Consider the following 14408-nt stretch of genomic DNA (forward strand, 5'->3'; position numbering starts at 1 on the left):
TTTATGGCAAGAAGATAAGCAGGTTTTATTTCCTATGGAGTCATTTGTTTTCATGTAAACAAACTCATGCTGTATAGTCTATCTTCAGCACTGAAATATTAGTAGCCAGAATGTTTTATTTTTTTAAAGCAACGCTATTTTCAATCATACAAGCAATATTGACATTGATAACATCTTGTAAAACAGGTAATGCATCCACTGAACTGCATGGTTAATCCACCAATGAAAATATAGCTTCTCTTATATTTATATATTTTATATAAATATAAATGGCTAGATACAGTCTTTGCATCTGCAGTCAAAGTTCTAATGCATACGACAAATGACATTTACAACTAAGGGCAAGTTTACGAGCCCAGCAAGATATGGTAACATTAAAATGAATCGTTTTGTTCTGTGCAAATACAGGTTATATGGTTTATATTGCTAGAAATAATGTAGACAGCACAGTTGAAGGTCAGTATTGCAACCTAAACCTAATAGGTCATCTTACAGTACAGTATAATGCATTAAATCTATCTCATGAAATGCATGCATACTGTAGACGTAACAGACTAAATGTATGGTAGACAATAATATGGTCCGTTTGTGAGGGAATCTACACATAGACTTCATAAAAATATTGATAACTTATTGCAGTCATAAAGATAAGATGACGACACAATTTTAAAATACTGTCAATCTTTATACGTAATCACAACTAAGAAAATACGTAAAGTATAATACCATTAAATAAGGCTGTTATTCAAATCAATTGCCATTACTTAAAAGTGGGTAATTGTGCTAAACTTGATTAGTTTTAAACCCACAATGAAACAATACAACAGAAGGAATAAGAGTTCAATACTTCACACCATTACGAGTTTGAATATGACCTCTTAAGAACCTTCAATGCCCTGACAAGTTGTAAACACTGTCCAAAGTAACTCTGTGTGTGTGGTGTTTTCCCAGCTAAAAACCAAGGGAATCTCCATGTCCACCGTACCATGCAAAACAAATCTGCACAACACTAGTCAGTTTGGTAGGATCTGCTCTGCATTATTTTGAGCACCCCCTCCTTTTAAAGCCAGAACCATAGAATTAGAATAGAATCCATTCTGATTCTATGGCCGGCACAGGCCAACCGAGATCTCTACTGAGGTCGCCATGACGACACCAATCGGAGAACTTTACTGAGGCACAAACTTCTCCTGCTCAAAGATGAGCTCCACAGCGTCAGCCACGTTCTGCACGATGTGCCCGGGCTCCACCAGCGCCGGGTCAAAGTGGAAGTCCCGGTGCCCGTGGAACACAGTCTCCTTGATGCACTGGTTGGTGTCATTGGGCACCTCTGTGTGGGGGTTGTACACCCCAGTACATACCAGGATAGATTTGCAGGAGGTGGCGGAGGGGGGTGCCAGTTCGCTCTCCCAGGCATTTTCTACGTGGTCGTTGACCTGGGGCAGGGCTGCGTCGGAGCCCGTGGCGGTGGCCATCTTGGTGACAGCTTTGGAGGTCTTCCTCCTTGTCCTCTCTTCCAGGTAGCGGTTGTAGAGGTTGGCCCCATAGATGTCAGTCATCAGGTTATCCCTGAGGGAGTAGAGAGGCAAAGAAAAAGAGAGGAATCAAGTTGTACAGACACAACATCGCACATAATGGACATCAGCATATATGCATCTACTGTCAAGATAAGGCCTTGAATCCCAAAAGAACAATGAAGTTTTTCCATTCTTATCATTGTGTGATTACCCATTTGTAACCTAGTATATTTTTCACGTGAAATAAATTGCTACCATTTTTGCTGTAAATAGTGAGATGCAAGGTGTCTTACCCAATAGCATAGAGGGTGGTGATGGGCTGTGTCCAGTTTCTCTCCACGGCCTGGCCTCTGATAAGGTACTCAGCAAAGTGATAGGTCAGTTCACTGGGCTTCCCCATCAGAGCCGTGTACTTCACCTCTTTACCTGTTATTTTCTTATAGATGTTCTCCAAGCACACAAGGAACGTCCCATGACCAAACCTGGAGTTTACATGATGTACAGAAGCAAAATTAAACAAGTCAACTAATCCGGCTCACTAAACAGCTTTTCTTGAAGGCCAGAATTCAATGAGCTAGGTCCCATTTTGCATCCAGGACATCAATAGATTCCATGGTGAAAAAACAAATGTCTTTAAGTCTATTCACTTATTTAAACATAAAAAAATATACAAATTTGAGTCTATTCATATCGGCCTTTTCACCACATTTCAATAACCGCTTTAAGTCACTGGTTACCGTGGAGACTGGGCCTCGGCCATCCACATGAGGTCCATGTTGCAGGCCAGCAGGGGGAGTTGGGGTATCTTCTGGCTCTGGTGGGCTCCGTTCAGGTTCCCATTGGTCAACAGGATATCAATTATCAGCTGGAGGTTGGTCTCCCATCGGATTGGCTCTCCAAACAGAATAACAGCTGGACCGGGAAGAGAAAATAATTGGAATATGATGGATATGATTTGCGATTACTGTGACAGTTCAATAAAAATATACATCAGAAGAGTATCTGTACACGAGCCCTCACCTTCTACTGTGGGAAGGTTGGCAATTGGACTGGACTGAGGGGGAAAAAAATGGAACATACTTAGGAAAGCCTCTGAAATATAGCCCGTCTATGGATCTTGATGTATACCGACTCACCGGCACTTTGGGTCGTCTGTTGTGGTCCACCATGTCCAGAAGAGGAAATGACTCTCTCAGCATGTCGACACTGACCACATTCTGGAAGCCCAAGCTAGAACATGGTTAAGTATTACACCAACACATTGCAAATTCATCACAATCAGCTCGTTACTTCATTCGTGTGTAAAACAGAAGATATTTTCCCTCATCAGGCCAAGCAGATGCTTTGATCATGTCTGGCAACATATATTTCAAAAGGATACTTTTTGGCAATATCCAGGACGGGTCCTTGTCCTGACACCAGAACACACTTGTCATGGTACTTCTTGAACATCCTCAGTGGACTGTGTGACATCATCACCTGGTCCATAGTGATCTGGTAACAAAAACACCTGTCAGATAGGCTGAGCCAGAGCATGACTGGTATGAGACCTACAGCAGGCACTATCTTCAAGAGGTGATGATTAGTTTGATTGACTGTGCAACAATACACACACACACACACACACAAACTTTAATGTCCTGTCAAAATGCTGCATACAATTTTATTTTTATTTTTTTATTCCACCTTTATTTAACCAGGTAGGCTAGTTGAGAACAAGTTCTAATTTGCAACATCATTGTCTAGGTACCTCAATTGTCTTGGTTACATCAATGCACATCATTGTCTAGGTATCTCTGTTGGGTATCATATTCCGCCATCATGTCGCTGAGAACTCGTTCAAAGTCAACAGACAATGTAGCACACTAACATGGAACTCTGTTCCACATCAAGTATCTGACGCAAGCAGTAAAATTAGATTTAAAAAACAGATTAAAAAACACCTTATGGAACAGCGGGGACTGTGAAGCAACACAAACATTGGCACAGACACATGCATACACACAAGATAACATACGCACCATACATACACATGGATATAGTACTGTAGATATGTGGTAGTGGAGGAGTAGGGGCCTGAGGGCAAACAGTGTGTTGTGAAATCTGTGAATGTATTGTAATGTTTTTTTAAATTGTATAAACTGCCTTCGTTTTGCTGGACCCCAGGGAGAGTAGCTGCTGCTTTGGCAATATTGTTCAGACTAACCTCCCACACGGACCAAAATGAAATGAGGGCTTAGTTATTACAGTTTGTGTGTGGCAGAAGAGAGCTCTGAGTAGGTGAGAGACACTTACAGGCACACCCAGGATGTGAGAGAGCTGGTCTGCTTTCATCTGCCGCATGCAATTCCCTGCGTTGGTAACAAAAACAACTGGCACCGCAAATTGTCCCTGAGAGTTGACCAGTTTTTGGAAGGCCTTTTTTGCAGCAGGGATGGGCATCTTTCCCCGGACAAGCACGCCATCGATGTCAAACAGCAGTCCAAAGCGTGGCTGTGGCTGAGGATGGGACAGGGAGAGAGTGACTCATATTCCACTTTCTAGATCACTACATGCCGACGTAAAAAAACTGTAATGTTGACATCATTCAACATTAAAATCATTACACTCAATAGCATAGGACCCCACATATTTAACATCCCCAAGCCATGGATCCGAGTTGATAGACAGGAATAGTTACAGGATCCTGTGTGTAGTTCTGTCTTAAATATACACGTAGTAATGATTTAGTTTCTATAGCTATGTAACAACACATCTACTTCCAGAGTGTTGTTGCTCAACAGTCTTAGCCTTGTACGACAACCCTGAAGTCTTGTGAGCTGACGTTCTGTTTCGCTATGATGTGGATCAAGCTACAACAGTCTCGAGGTAGATGTGGAAGGAAATGTGAATTGTGCAGGCAGCTCACATAGAGAAAATAAGCATCATACAATGGTGTCTGGAATTATTGGATCCCCTGATAAAGAGGAGCAATAAATACTGGATAAAATAAATACAAATACTGAGCTATATCGTATGATCCAAAGAATAAAACATATTTTATACTAATACAATTGCTCAGAGAAAGAGATTTTGATTTACAAGTAATAAAAAATAAAAGATAGGGGTCAAAATGATTGGATCCCGTTTTCAATACTCCAGCACCCTCCTCCTGTGAAGATAACGACATTGAGCCTTTTTTTCAAATGTTTAATGAGATTGGAGAAGACTTTGGGAGGGATCGTAGACCATTCCTCCATACATAATCTTTCCAGATGATTGATATCCTTCGTCTGCCCTCTTCAATTCAAACCACATGTTTTCAATGGGGTTGAAGTCCGAAGACTAAGATGGCCATTGCAAAACGTAGATTTTGTGGTGCGGGTGCACCGATATTGAGTTAATATGTACATTTAGGTAGAGCTATTAAAGTGACTCTGCATAGATAATAACTGAGAGTAGTAGAAGGGAGGTGGAGCAATGCAAATAGTCTGGGTAGCCATTTGATTAGATGTTCAGGAGTCTTATGGCTTGGGGGTAGAAGCTGTTTAGAAGCCTCTTGGACCTAGACTTGGCGCTCCGGTACTGCTTGCAGTGCGGTAGCAAAGAGAACAGTCTATGACTAGGGTGGCTGGAGTCTTTGACAATTTTTAGGGCCTTCCTCTGACAGTGCCTTGTATAGAGGTCCTGGATGGCAGGAAGCTTGGCCCCGGTGATGTACTGGGCCGTACGCACCACCCTCTGTAGTGCCTTGCGGTCGGAGGCCGAGCAGTTACCATACCAGGCAGTGATGCAACCCATCAGGATGCTCTCGATGGTGCAGCTGTAAAACCTTTTGAGGATCTGAGGACCCATGCCAAATTGTCTCCTGACGGGGAATAGGTTTTGTTGTGCCCTCTTCACGACTGTCTTGGTGTGCTTGAACCATGTTAGTTTGTTTGTTGGTGATGTGGACACCAAGAAACTTGAAGCTCTCAACCTGCTCCACTACTGCACCGTCGATGAGAATGGGGGCATGCTCGGTCCTCCTTTTCCTGTAGTCCACAATCATCTCCTTTGTCTTGATCGCGTTGAGGGAGAGGTTGTTGTCCTTGTACCACACGGTTACCTCTTACCTCCTCCCTATAGGCTGTCTCATCATTGTCGGTGATCAGGCAATGTGTTCTTCAATCTCATAAAACATTTTAGAAAAAGGCTGTATCGTTATCCTCGCAAGGGGTGGGTGCTGGAGTATTGAAATCAGGTCAAAATGATGGAATCCCTATCTTTTTTAGATTTTTTTTTATTACTTGGAAAACAAAATCAATTTATTTTAGCAATTGCACTAGTATAAAATTATACAATAAATAAAAATGTGCATACAATATTGCTCAGTATTTGTATTTATACAGTATTTCTTGTTCGTCTTCATCAAGGGATCCAATAATTCAGGACCCCACTGTACATGCACCTCTGTGTCCTATTATTTAGAGAGAGAAAACAAGATGTATTCCAATTCATTGTAGACTATATTACAAGATGAGTGATGGAGAATTGACTGCTAACAGTGCATTTGTGCGATTAAAGGCAGACGACGAGCCCCCCTGGGAATGATACATTAGAATGCATCATCAGAGGCTAAAACATCCGCATTGAAAGCTAAAAAACCTCAACATCGAGTCAAGATTGCGATTTGGCATAAACAAAGGGGACGTTGTTTTGACATATTATGGAAAATCATGACTGTTTTATACTGGCCTGGTTACCACAAAATGTGCAACATTTGTCTACATTAAATAAATAAAAATGACTGGGTTGTGTATTTATTTATTTATCAAGAAAATACCCCCACATCTTGCATTTAGGCTAGTTGCCCTCACAAGTCTGCTCCCATAGAGGCAGTAACATTCCGACACAAAGCGCACATCCAAAAAGTGACCTTTTCCAATGCTACATTTTGGTGTGCCTCATTTTACAAGGAAACACTTGGCTACGATGTATTAATTGCCAGAAGTCTACAATGTATTAACGGACAGTGCAGAATCAATTTGGAAGCAACAGCTGCAGTTCAAATCGTACCTTGCTATCAGACACGGTTCCGCTAAACCCGCACTGAGAACCGGCAAATCCAGCTCTTCGCTTGACTTGTCGGTTACACAGGGCGTTCAGAGCCCGGTAAAACTGCAGGAGTCCCCTCATCTCCTACTTTCACCGAGGACCGAAAAACAACGAAACCCCGAATAAAAAAAAGGGGGGCCTGGGCTGAGCTGGCTGTTCAGTTGGGCTTAGTTTTCCTCCAATTTTCTCCCGTATGCATTTCTTTCTGGGCAAGCCTAAATGACGACATATGAGAAGTAGGAGGGCCTTTATCATGCAGACTGTTGAAAGTCGTCAACAGCGGCAAAACTAGACTGCGGCCCCTGCTGCCATTTTGAACATCAGGGGGAGCGATAGAAATGCATGGAAAAAAGCAACAGCAAGTATACTGGACATCTCAATCTGTATGGCTATAGATTTAAAAAATATAATCTACTGCTTTTATCACCACCGCACCAAATTAAAACAATCTGACTTAATCCATATGTGTATATTTGTTCTGTTAATGACAGGAGACCAAATAAGGCCTGAACAGAATGCAAAATTGACAACCGGATAGCTGAGGACCAAGTGGGTCTTCATATATATATATATAAATATATATAGGTTGGCTAAATTTACACTGCAAGTGCCACCTGGGGGTATTTGACATGGACATCTGAGCCAATGGTTAAGAGATGACAGGAGGATTCCCTATGCAGTTTGGCACATGTTCTACATTCTCTCTGAGAAGAAAAGTCTGCTGTGGTTGCTTAGTTCTGCACTGTAACTGCTGGCCATGTCTGGGGCTACCCACAAGCAACGACTGTTTATTTGCAAGTGAATTTCAAAAATGTTGAAAGGACATTTCTAGGGTAGGGTTGTTCAACATGACAGTTAGTTGTAGCCTCAACTGCTGACAAAGACACAACTACTGTCAAGAAAGTAGCAATACAAGACCTAGAGGAAATATAAGCATGGAAAGAAATGTAAACAATCATCCTCCCTGTGCTCCTCCAGCTTTATTGATAGTTTAAAATTACATTTCTATGTTCTAGGACTTCAGTTGCATTTCCTTCCGACTTAAAAACTGAGTACAAGCAAATGGTATTTTTACAGTAGTCTAAGTGATATTGTACAAAAATAACATTTGATTTCTGTGAAAACATTCTCCACTCCCAAATAACTGCAAATTCTGATGATCTGACAACTGTGTTCTTGATGCACATTTTTCCTCCAAGGTAAAAGTTTCCAAAAATCATTTTTTGGGGGAAACGTCTACCTTGGACTATTTACCCATACTCCTTTAAATTGTAAACAATTATATTTTTTCTATTATAAAAGAACTTAAGATTCTTTCAAAACGGCTTTTGTCGATATAACACATCATTTATGTTATCGCCCGGCACTTAGCTGCTTATAGGGCCCAGATGCAGATGGGTAACAGTTCACACCATATGACCCATGTCATATGCTCTTGGCCAACTCATATGTTATCCCGCTAAAACAAACCATACATGGAAGTTCAGGTTTCTTTTTACTCCCTTCTTACTGAGACTCACTTTCCACAAGCCCAGAGGTCCTCTATATCTCATATTTAGTCCCATTCATTCATCTCTGCTCACCAGTGGCTTGGAAAGGGGGATTCTTTAACAAAGCATTAAACATAACACTGCTACCAAACTAAACAAAATTTTTGTGTTGAATGCAGAAAGTTTTTTTTTTTTTTACCCCTTTCTCAATATTACATGTCGAGAGGCTCACTGGCCCGGGACTAGCCTCGGTCAGCCAACCTTTGGCCGGTGAAGACGATTCAGAGAAAATAATACAACCAACCATCAATCAGAAAAAAATAGGAGGGGCAACAAAGGGCACTGATTATGCTGTGGCTTCAATGGTGCACTCTTTAGCAAGGTGGCCGGTGTTGCCGCACTTGTAGCAGTTCACCTCACTGGCTTTGCTGCACTGCACAGCCACATGGCCGATCTCGCCACACCTGGGGGAAGGGGAAACAGAATGTCGGTCGACCAAGCATAAGAGTTCATATTTGCACGGCTCTGGCGAACTAAACTGGAAACTCTCAAAAAAGCGAAAGGCCCATATACACAGCACATACATTTATAAATCTAGATACACAGCACAACTACTTGAAAGCTTGCCAATTAGATACATGCCTATAACTAAAGACTACAGCAAAATCATTTGTCCCCAAAAGAAGGGGGTACCAGAGACTGCATGTCACTCCTGAGAAGACTTGTCGAAACGCGTTGCGTTTGTGCTTTCAGCAGTTGTTAGTGAAGTTTGCTATGTACATGGGAACATGCAAGCATGAGTCGGTACCATGCGTTTTCATTACCACATTTTTTCCCGCAAAATACTTTCACTATGTGGTCACTCACCTGTAACATTTGACTTTATCGCAAAGTTTCTGGATGTGGCCAAAGCCTCCGCAGGAATAGCACTTCTGCTCGTTGGCATGGTCGCAGTCGCGGGCCACGTGGCCAGCCTTGCCACAGCTGTAGCAACACTGCTCCCGCTCCTTCTTGGGCTCCTTGCAGTCACGGGAAATATGGCCGCTCCTGTGGCAGTTGTAGCAGGCTGAAGAGAAGAAAAGGAGCATTAAAGATTTGTTCTCTACATGAAAGCAATTAACAACATGGCTATCAACAAGGCACATCTTCCAAACACCATTATTATTCAACCAACAAGAATGTGGCGTACAATGTTAATAGCAAATCCCATGTGTCCCCAGATCCTGACAGCAGGACCCAGTACATCGAGAGTCATGAGAAAGCCACATATTGCTCACTCCAAAGCTGAACAAGTCCAAACTAGAGCTACAAGTATAAATTTACAAAAACTCTGGTTTTGAAAACCATTTGCAGGTACTTAAAGGGATCAAAAGTATTCTCACCATCCTCAGTCTGTTCACAGTCCCTGGCAATGTGACCTTGCTCTCCACAGCGATAGCAGAACAGATCTAGAAAAAAAAAAGAAAGGTGACCGAGGTTTACGCTACACTCATCCGTGAAAAGAACACTGGCAACTTACGGAGGAGGAACATGCATCCTTTGGCTGCCATGTTAGCCAAGTTTGTTCTAGTGATTTAGTTCACAAGCACCTAGGTCACTAGAACAAAGTAATAGACGTTATTAAGACAACCGTGCTTCATCGTTTGAATATCCCAGTGATAACGAAGTGATATGACTGAAAGCCCCTGATAACACAGGCTATTTCCCATGGGAGAAGACCTTTGTAAAAAATTAAGGCAGTTACTTAGAATTGGTCATTTAGCTCTCCGATTGACAAACCAGTCACACACAGTGCAGAATTTGTGAGTGCCCCAAAAACAAGAAATGTACCCTTTCCTCTTCCTCTGCCCCTGCCGCGGCCACGCCCTCCAGCTTCGGGGCAGTTCTTGATCCAATGCCCAGGACGGCCACATCGGAAGCACTCGCTACTGCTCATCTCCATAATCTGCAAAGAAAACAGAAATTACTGTTATTGGAAACTAAAATCACACTAGTCATTTCAAAGGAGGCAGGAATGCTAAGGGCATGTTAGACAATTCAACACAGCAGAGGCAAAGGTCAGGGTTGTCTAATAAAAGCTGGGTGGATCAATGGCTTGTTACTGACTCAACCATGTGCTAGCCAGAGTAGTAAGTCCTGGTATCTGGCTAGCTGGTGGCTACTATTCTAAAAATGTCTAAAAGAAGGATCGGTAAACCACCTGTCACCATTTGCCTTGTAATGAGTTAGGCAAATGGTCTGCTGGTATGAGAGTACGTGATAAGCATAAATTCATTAGTCTCTGAAAATAATGAAAGTATGTTAATTCAGAGTCAATACCAGCTACATCTACCCTTGCCATGTTGTCCACATTCATACATTGATAAAGGCATGGACATCAGTTTCTCTGTCCATTACTACATTACCCCCAAGACAAGTGTTTGCTGAAAGGCAGCAAAAGCAGAAAGCCATGTATAAATATAGTTACTGTAACTAGATAGATTACCTGATGGTAAATCCAGCTTCGAAATATGACAACTTCTTGTTTACAAGGTCGCTTGCGCAAATACAATTTCAGTAGTTAGCCACGTGCAGGATGTTATGAATATGCCAATAAGGGGGCAATGAATTAACATTTCGTGGTAGCTTCAATACCTACGGTGGTTTGGCCATGGCTACCTGCTAGACCAAGCTTACATGCGGGCATAAACTATTAACGTGCCTACCCTACAATACTAGTGTAGCCAGCTGGGTAGTTAGATAGTAGGCTGGCTAACACAATAGTAACACAGTAACGTTAGCTAGCTGCAGTAATGAAACATGTCACGCCTGGTCCGTTGATCGGCGAGGGTACCTAAGCACACACAAACCTGGTTAACTGCAAAACAAGGAATATTCTCCCTGAAAATTTGACATACCGAATTACTATTTAGACAGATCCATTAAATTGTATTTATCTTCGGTAAAAGCATGAATGGTGCATGAGGCTTTCTGGCCTTGTCACGTTGAGATAACAGCAGCTGCTGCTGGCTGAAGAAATACGCTATCACCACCTCTGCAGTTTTGAGTGTGGCACTAGGCCGCGTCGCAGCCATACAACATTAATCAAAATGGAAGTTATCAACCACATTCACAAATAATTAGTTTCAATAGTATATTGCTAGACACCTTAGTCGGACACATTTTAAATCAGGGAAAATACTCATTTTAATAGGGCTAATTTCCCGCGCATAACGAACCACATCGTAGTAACTAGCTAGCCAACGACAACAACGTTAGGCCACAGATCCAGTAGAAAAGGCTAATGCTAACGTTACCCGCGTTGGCGGACATCACTCAGCAAGTCATTTCGCAATGAAAAACACATGATTTCGAATGTTTTTTTAATGGGGCTTCTAAGTTTGACACTTTAGCTAAGGTCGGAAATAATAACGTCAATATTTTTATAATTAAAATATCTCCGTGAAATATTTGTATTACTCACCTTCCTTAGCTAGCAACCTAGCTACGCGAATCTCTGCTGTTGACGCCTCCTCTCTCCGTTGCGCCACATGCGGTGTGAACACGAGTTTCTACAATGTGTCATTCACGCTATCCAGTCAAAGCTAACGCAGCACTTGGGCACGGTCTTTTTGCAGTACCAATGGCAAACGAGCGCATGTGGACACCGCCTTCCAAGGAGTGGCGAATCACTGAGCAAGACAGCAATCATGTCCCGCCTCCCAGGGTGTCTCTCGTCTGTGGTCAAATCTCAGATGATCTCATATTTCCATCTGTTGATGTTAATTCATTTGCCATATATTTCACGTAGAATTAGCCTAAATACAATTATGGATCTTCATCTTTCCTCTTTGGGTTACATTCTAATAGCTTTCCATCTCCAAATATTCAAAATATAAGAGCGGTAGGTGTAGGATGCATCAGCGTTGAATGACTAACACCAGTCATCTCATGGACATGTAGGCAATCAATCAAATACAATTATTGAACATTGCCCAATGAGTGGTGGATAATTTTGATAGAAGGTAAAGGTTATATCAAGTTTATGAATATTAGTGTATGGGATAAATGGATGCAGACTGACCCATCCCTGTTCCACACAGAGGTTGCACATCGTATTTGAGTACAGTGCTGATTAGTGAGAGACATTACACTGAATCATGGAGGCTAAGCATTTCGGCTCACTGTGCCCTGAGCGCATGGTCAGATCAATAAGTGGGAAAGATGCAATCTTAAGGGGGCCTGTACTGTCATGCACGTGGAAAGGATAGGTCAATTTCACTAGGGTGGTGTGGGATATTGAAACCCATAAAAAGCATTGTCCATCTAGACTCTAGAGGGATTCTCTAAATTAAATTGCATCATTTTGGTATAATGAATACCAGTGACTGGACACTTCTCCCTGACATAATGGTTTTCTGGTTTCCTCCCAACCCTGCAGCTGATGTTGCACTGTTGATGAGACTGCATCCTAGTGGTTACCTTAAGATCATACAGTGATAAAGCCCTGCCCTCATCCTCTTAGGCTGCATGCAAAGTGTTTGCATTGGTATTAGTGGGATTTGTTGATGTCAGGATATGAATGAGGTAGGTGCTTTAATGGAGATTTTTGGAATGGAAATTAAATCAAATATATGATCAGAAAATGGTGAGCATTTGACAGGAGAGAGATGATATATGCAGCTAAAAAAGTTACGATGATCAAAGCATTTTTGACAAGGATGTCATCTGCCTTGTGTATTCAGTGTGTGCCCATCACGTCAAGGAGAGCAGGCTGGTCTGTGCTCGTGAGGAAAGCAACATTGCTACACTGAACTAAAGCGGTCTGATCATTCTCCTCCTCAATTGGCCTTGGCATAGAACTCTGAAGTCTTCAGTGTCATCATCCGTGGTTACCTCAGGGGACCTTCGGCTGGGGATCTGATCTTGATCACATGATCAATTGAGTAGTTGGTTTGAAGGTAAGATAAGATCCTAAGATCCAACTGCTTTATTTAACAGTGTACGCTTGTCCTTTGCTATGAGAAAGTAATCCATTTCATGATGAGAACATGTCTCAAATAGGATAGATGCAGTATTTTGAGATTCAATTTTAAATTGTTAGGCTACCAATATTTTTCTATTTCAAGTCACCAGGATTTTAAAATCCCCTGTAAAAAATTGAATGGACATGCCTAGTTTGATCACTATTTACACAGTTAAACTCAGTTAGTTAACCTGACAATTGACTCATCAGTTGACTCCTGGTACAGATACAAAATACATACAACCTTTAGAAAAATAGCCTAATGTAGGATGTCCACTGAATTAGTCTTTAGGTAGTGTCTTATTTTCACCAGATGATGGGGTGCTTGTTATTCTTTTTATGGATTTCTCATTCTGCAACTGATTAACAGCATATATTTTTATATCCAGTACCTTCAGAAAGTATTCATATCCTTTGACATATTCCACATTTTGTTGTGTTACAGCCTGAATTCAAAATTGATTAAATTTGAGTTTTTTTCTCACCCATCTACAAACAATATCAATAGGTTCCCTTCTTTGCGGGGCAGTGGAAAACTTCCCTGGTCTTTGTGGTTGAAACTGTGTTTGAAATTCACTGCTTGACTGAGGGACCTTACAGATAATTGTATGTGTGGAGTACAGAGATGAGGTAGTCATTCAAAAATCATGTTAAACACTATTAATGCAAACAGAGTGAGTCCATGCAAGTTATTATGTGACTTGTTAAGCACATTTTTACTCCTGAATTTATTTAGGCTTGCCATAACAAACATCATTCCAATTTGACATTATGGTTTATTGTGTCAATTTAATCCATTTAAATTCAGGCTGTAACACAACAACATGTGGAAAAAGTGAAGGAGTGTGAATACTTTCTGGAGACACTTCTGTATAGTCTACAAAAAGTATTGAATAATATCATTTCCTGCTTTTAATCTTAATTCAGCATACATTGCATAGATTCACAGATATTTGCAATTGAGCAATGTCATTTTTGTTTTGAGTAGTTGGTATGTTGATAGAATGGCTTATAATTCGGTGTAACAGGCCTACTTTTCAATCTCAACACTGTAATTGTATTCATCCTAAATGCCCCCACCTTTAGATAGCTAGGCTAAATGTTGTCTCGTTTGTGTGCTGTATGTCAGGCCCCAACCTGCATCACACGTTCATAGTGCAGTAATACCATGTGGTTGTTTTCTATTAGGCTACACCTCCACTTTTTGGACTTTGTTTTCTTTTCACCAGTTATTGACATAAAAAGTAAATATCAATGAGTGTCAGAGTGGGTGGGCTTAAATCTGTGTCCACATTATGGCGCAGTGAGTGTGTATGGCTG

General features: G+C 41.4%; 2 protein-coding genes across 2 annotated transcripts; both read right to left on the reverse strand.

The window, feature by feature from the left end:
* On the reverse strand, positions 1–7451 carry LOC115131879 (haloacid dehalogenase-like hydrolase domain-containing 5). Its single transcript, XM_029663947.2, has 8 exons — positions 6555–7451; positions 3813–4016; positions 2899–3011; positions 2654–2747; positions 2538–2571; positions 2255–2429; positions 1811–1999; positions 1–1569 (listed from the first exon to the last, which is right to left on the reverse strand). Exons 1-8 carry the CDS (start codon positions 6672–6674, stop codon positions 1170–1172), a joined length of 1329 nt encoding a protein of 442 aa, XP_029519807.1. The 5' UTR covers positions 6675–7451; the 3' UTR covers positions 1–1169.
* A 102-nt stretch (positions 7452–7553) lies between these two features.
* On the reverse strand, positions 7554–11655 carry cnbpa (CCHC-type zinc finger, nucleic acid binding protein a). The gene is made up of 5 exons (XM_029663949.2): positions 11547–11655; positions 9914–10028; positions 9466–9531; positions 8951–9149; positions 7554–8547 (listed from the first exon to the last, which is right to left on the reverse strand). Exons 2-5 carry the CDS (start codon positions 10023–10025, stop codon positions 8430–8432), a joined length of 495 nt encoding a protein of 164 aa, XP_029519809.1. The 5' UTR covers positions 10026–10028; positions 11547–11655; the 3' UTR covers positions 7554–8429.
* Positions 11656–14408: the final 2753 nt, after the last annotated feature.

The sequence above is a fragment of the Oncorhynchus nerka genome, linkage group LG7 (genome assembly GCF_034236695.1).
Source record: "Oncorhynchus nerka isolate Pitt River linkage group LG7, Oner_Uvic_2.0, whole genome shotgun sequence".
NCBI classification, from domain to species: domain Eukaryota; kingdom Metazoa; phylum Chordata; class Actinopteri; order Salmoniformes; family Salmonidae; genus Oncorhynchus; species Oncorhynchus nerka.

Excerpts from the sequence above, each read along its gene's own strand:
- LOC115131879 (XM_029663947.2), bottom strand. The coding sequence starts at position 6,674 with ATGAGGGGACTCCTGCAGTTTTACCGGGCTCTGAACGCCCTGTGTAAC. Across the intron at positions 3,012-3,812 it reads CTCACATCCTGGGTGTGCCT|ATCACTATGGACCAGGTGAT; the intron begins GTAAGTGTCTCT and ends TTTTGTTACCAG. Across the intron at positions 2,572-2,653 it reads ACAGACGACCCAAAGTGCCG|TCCAGTCCAATTGCCAACCT; the intron begins GTGAGTCGGTAT and ends TTTCCCCCTCAG.
- cnbpa (XM_029663949.2), bottom strand. The coding sequence starts at position 10,025 with ATGGAGATGAGCAGTAGCGAGTGCTTCCGATGTGGCCGTCCTGGGCAT. Across the intron at positions 9,150-9,465 it reads CTGTGAACAGACTGAGGATG|CCTGCTACAACTGCCACAGG; the intron begins GTGAGAATACTT and ends TCTTCTCTTCAG. Across the intron at positions 8,548-8,950 it reads GATAAAGTCAAATGTTACAG|GTGTGGCGAGATCGGCCATG; the intron begins GTGAGTGACCAC and ends CCCTTCCCCCAG.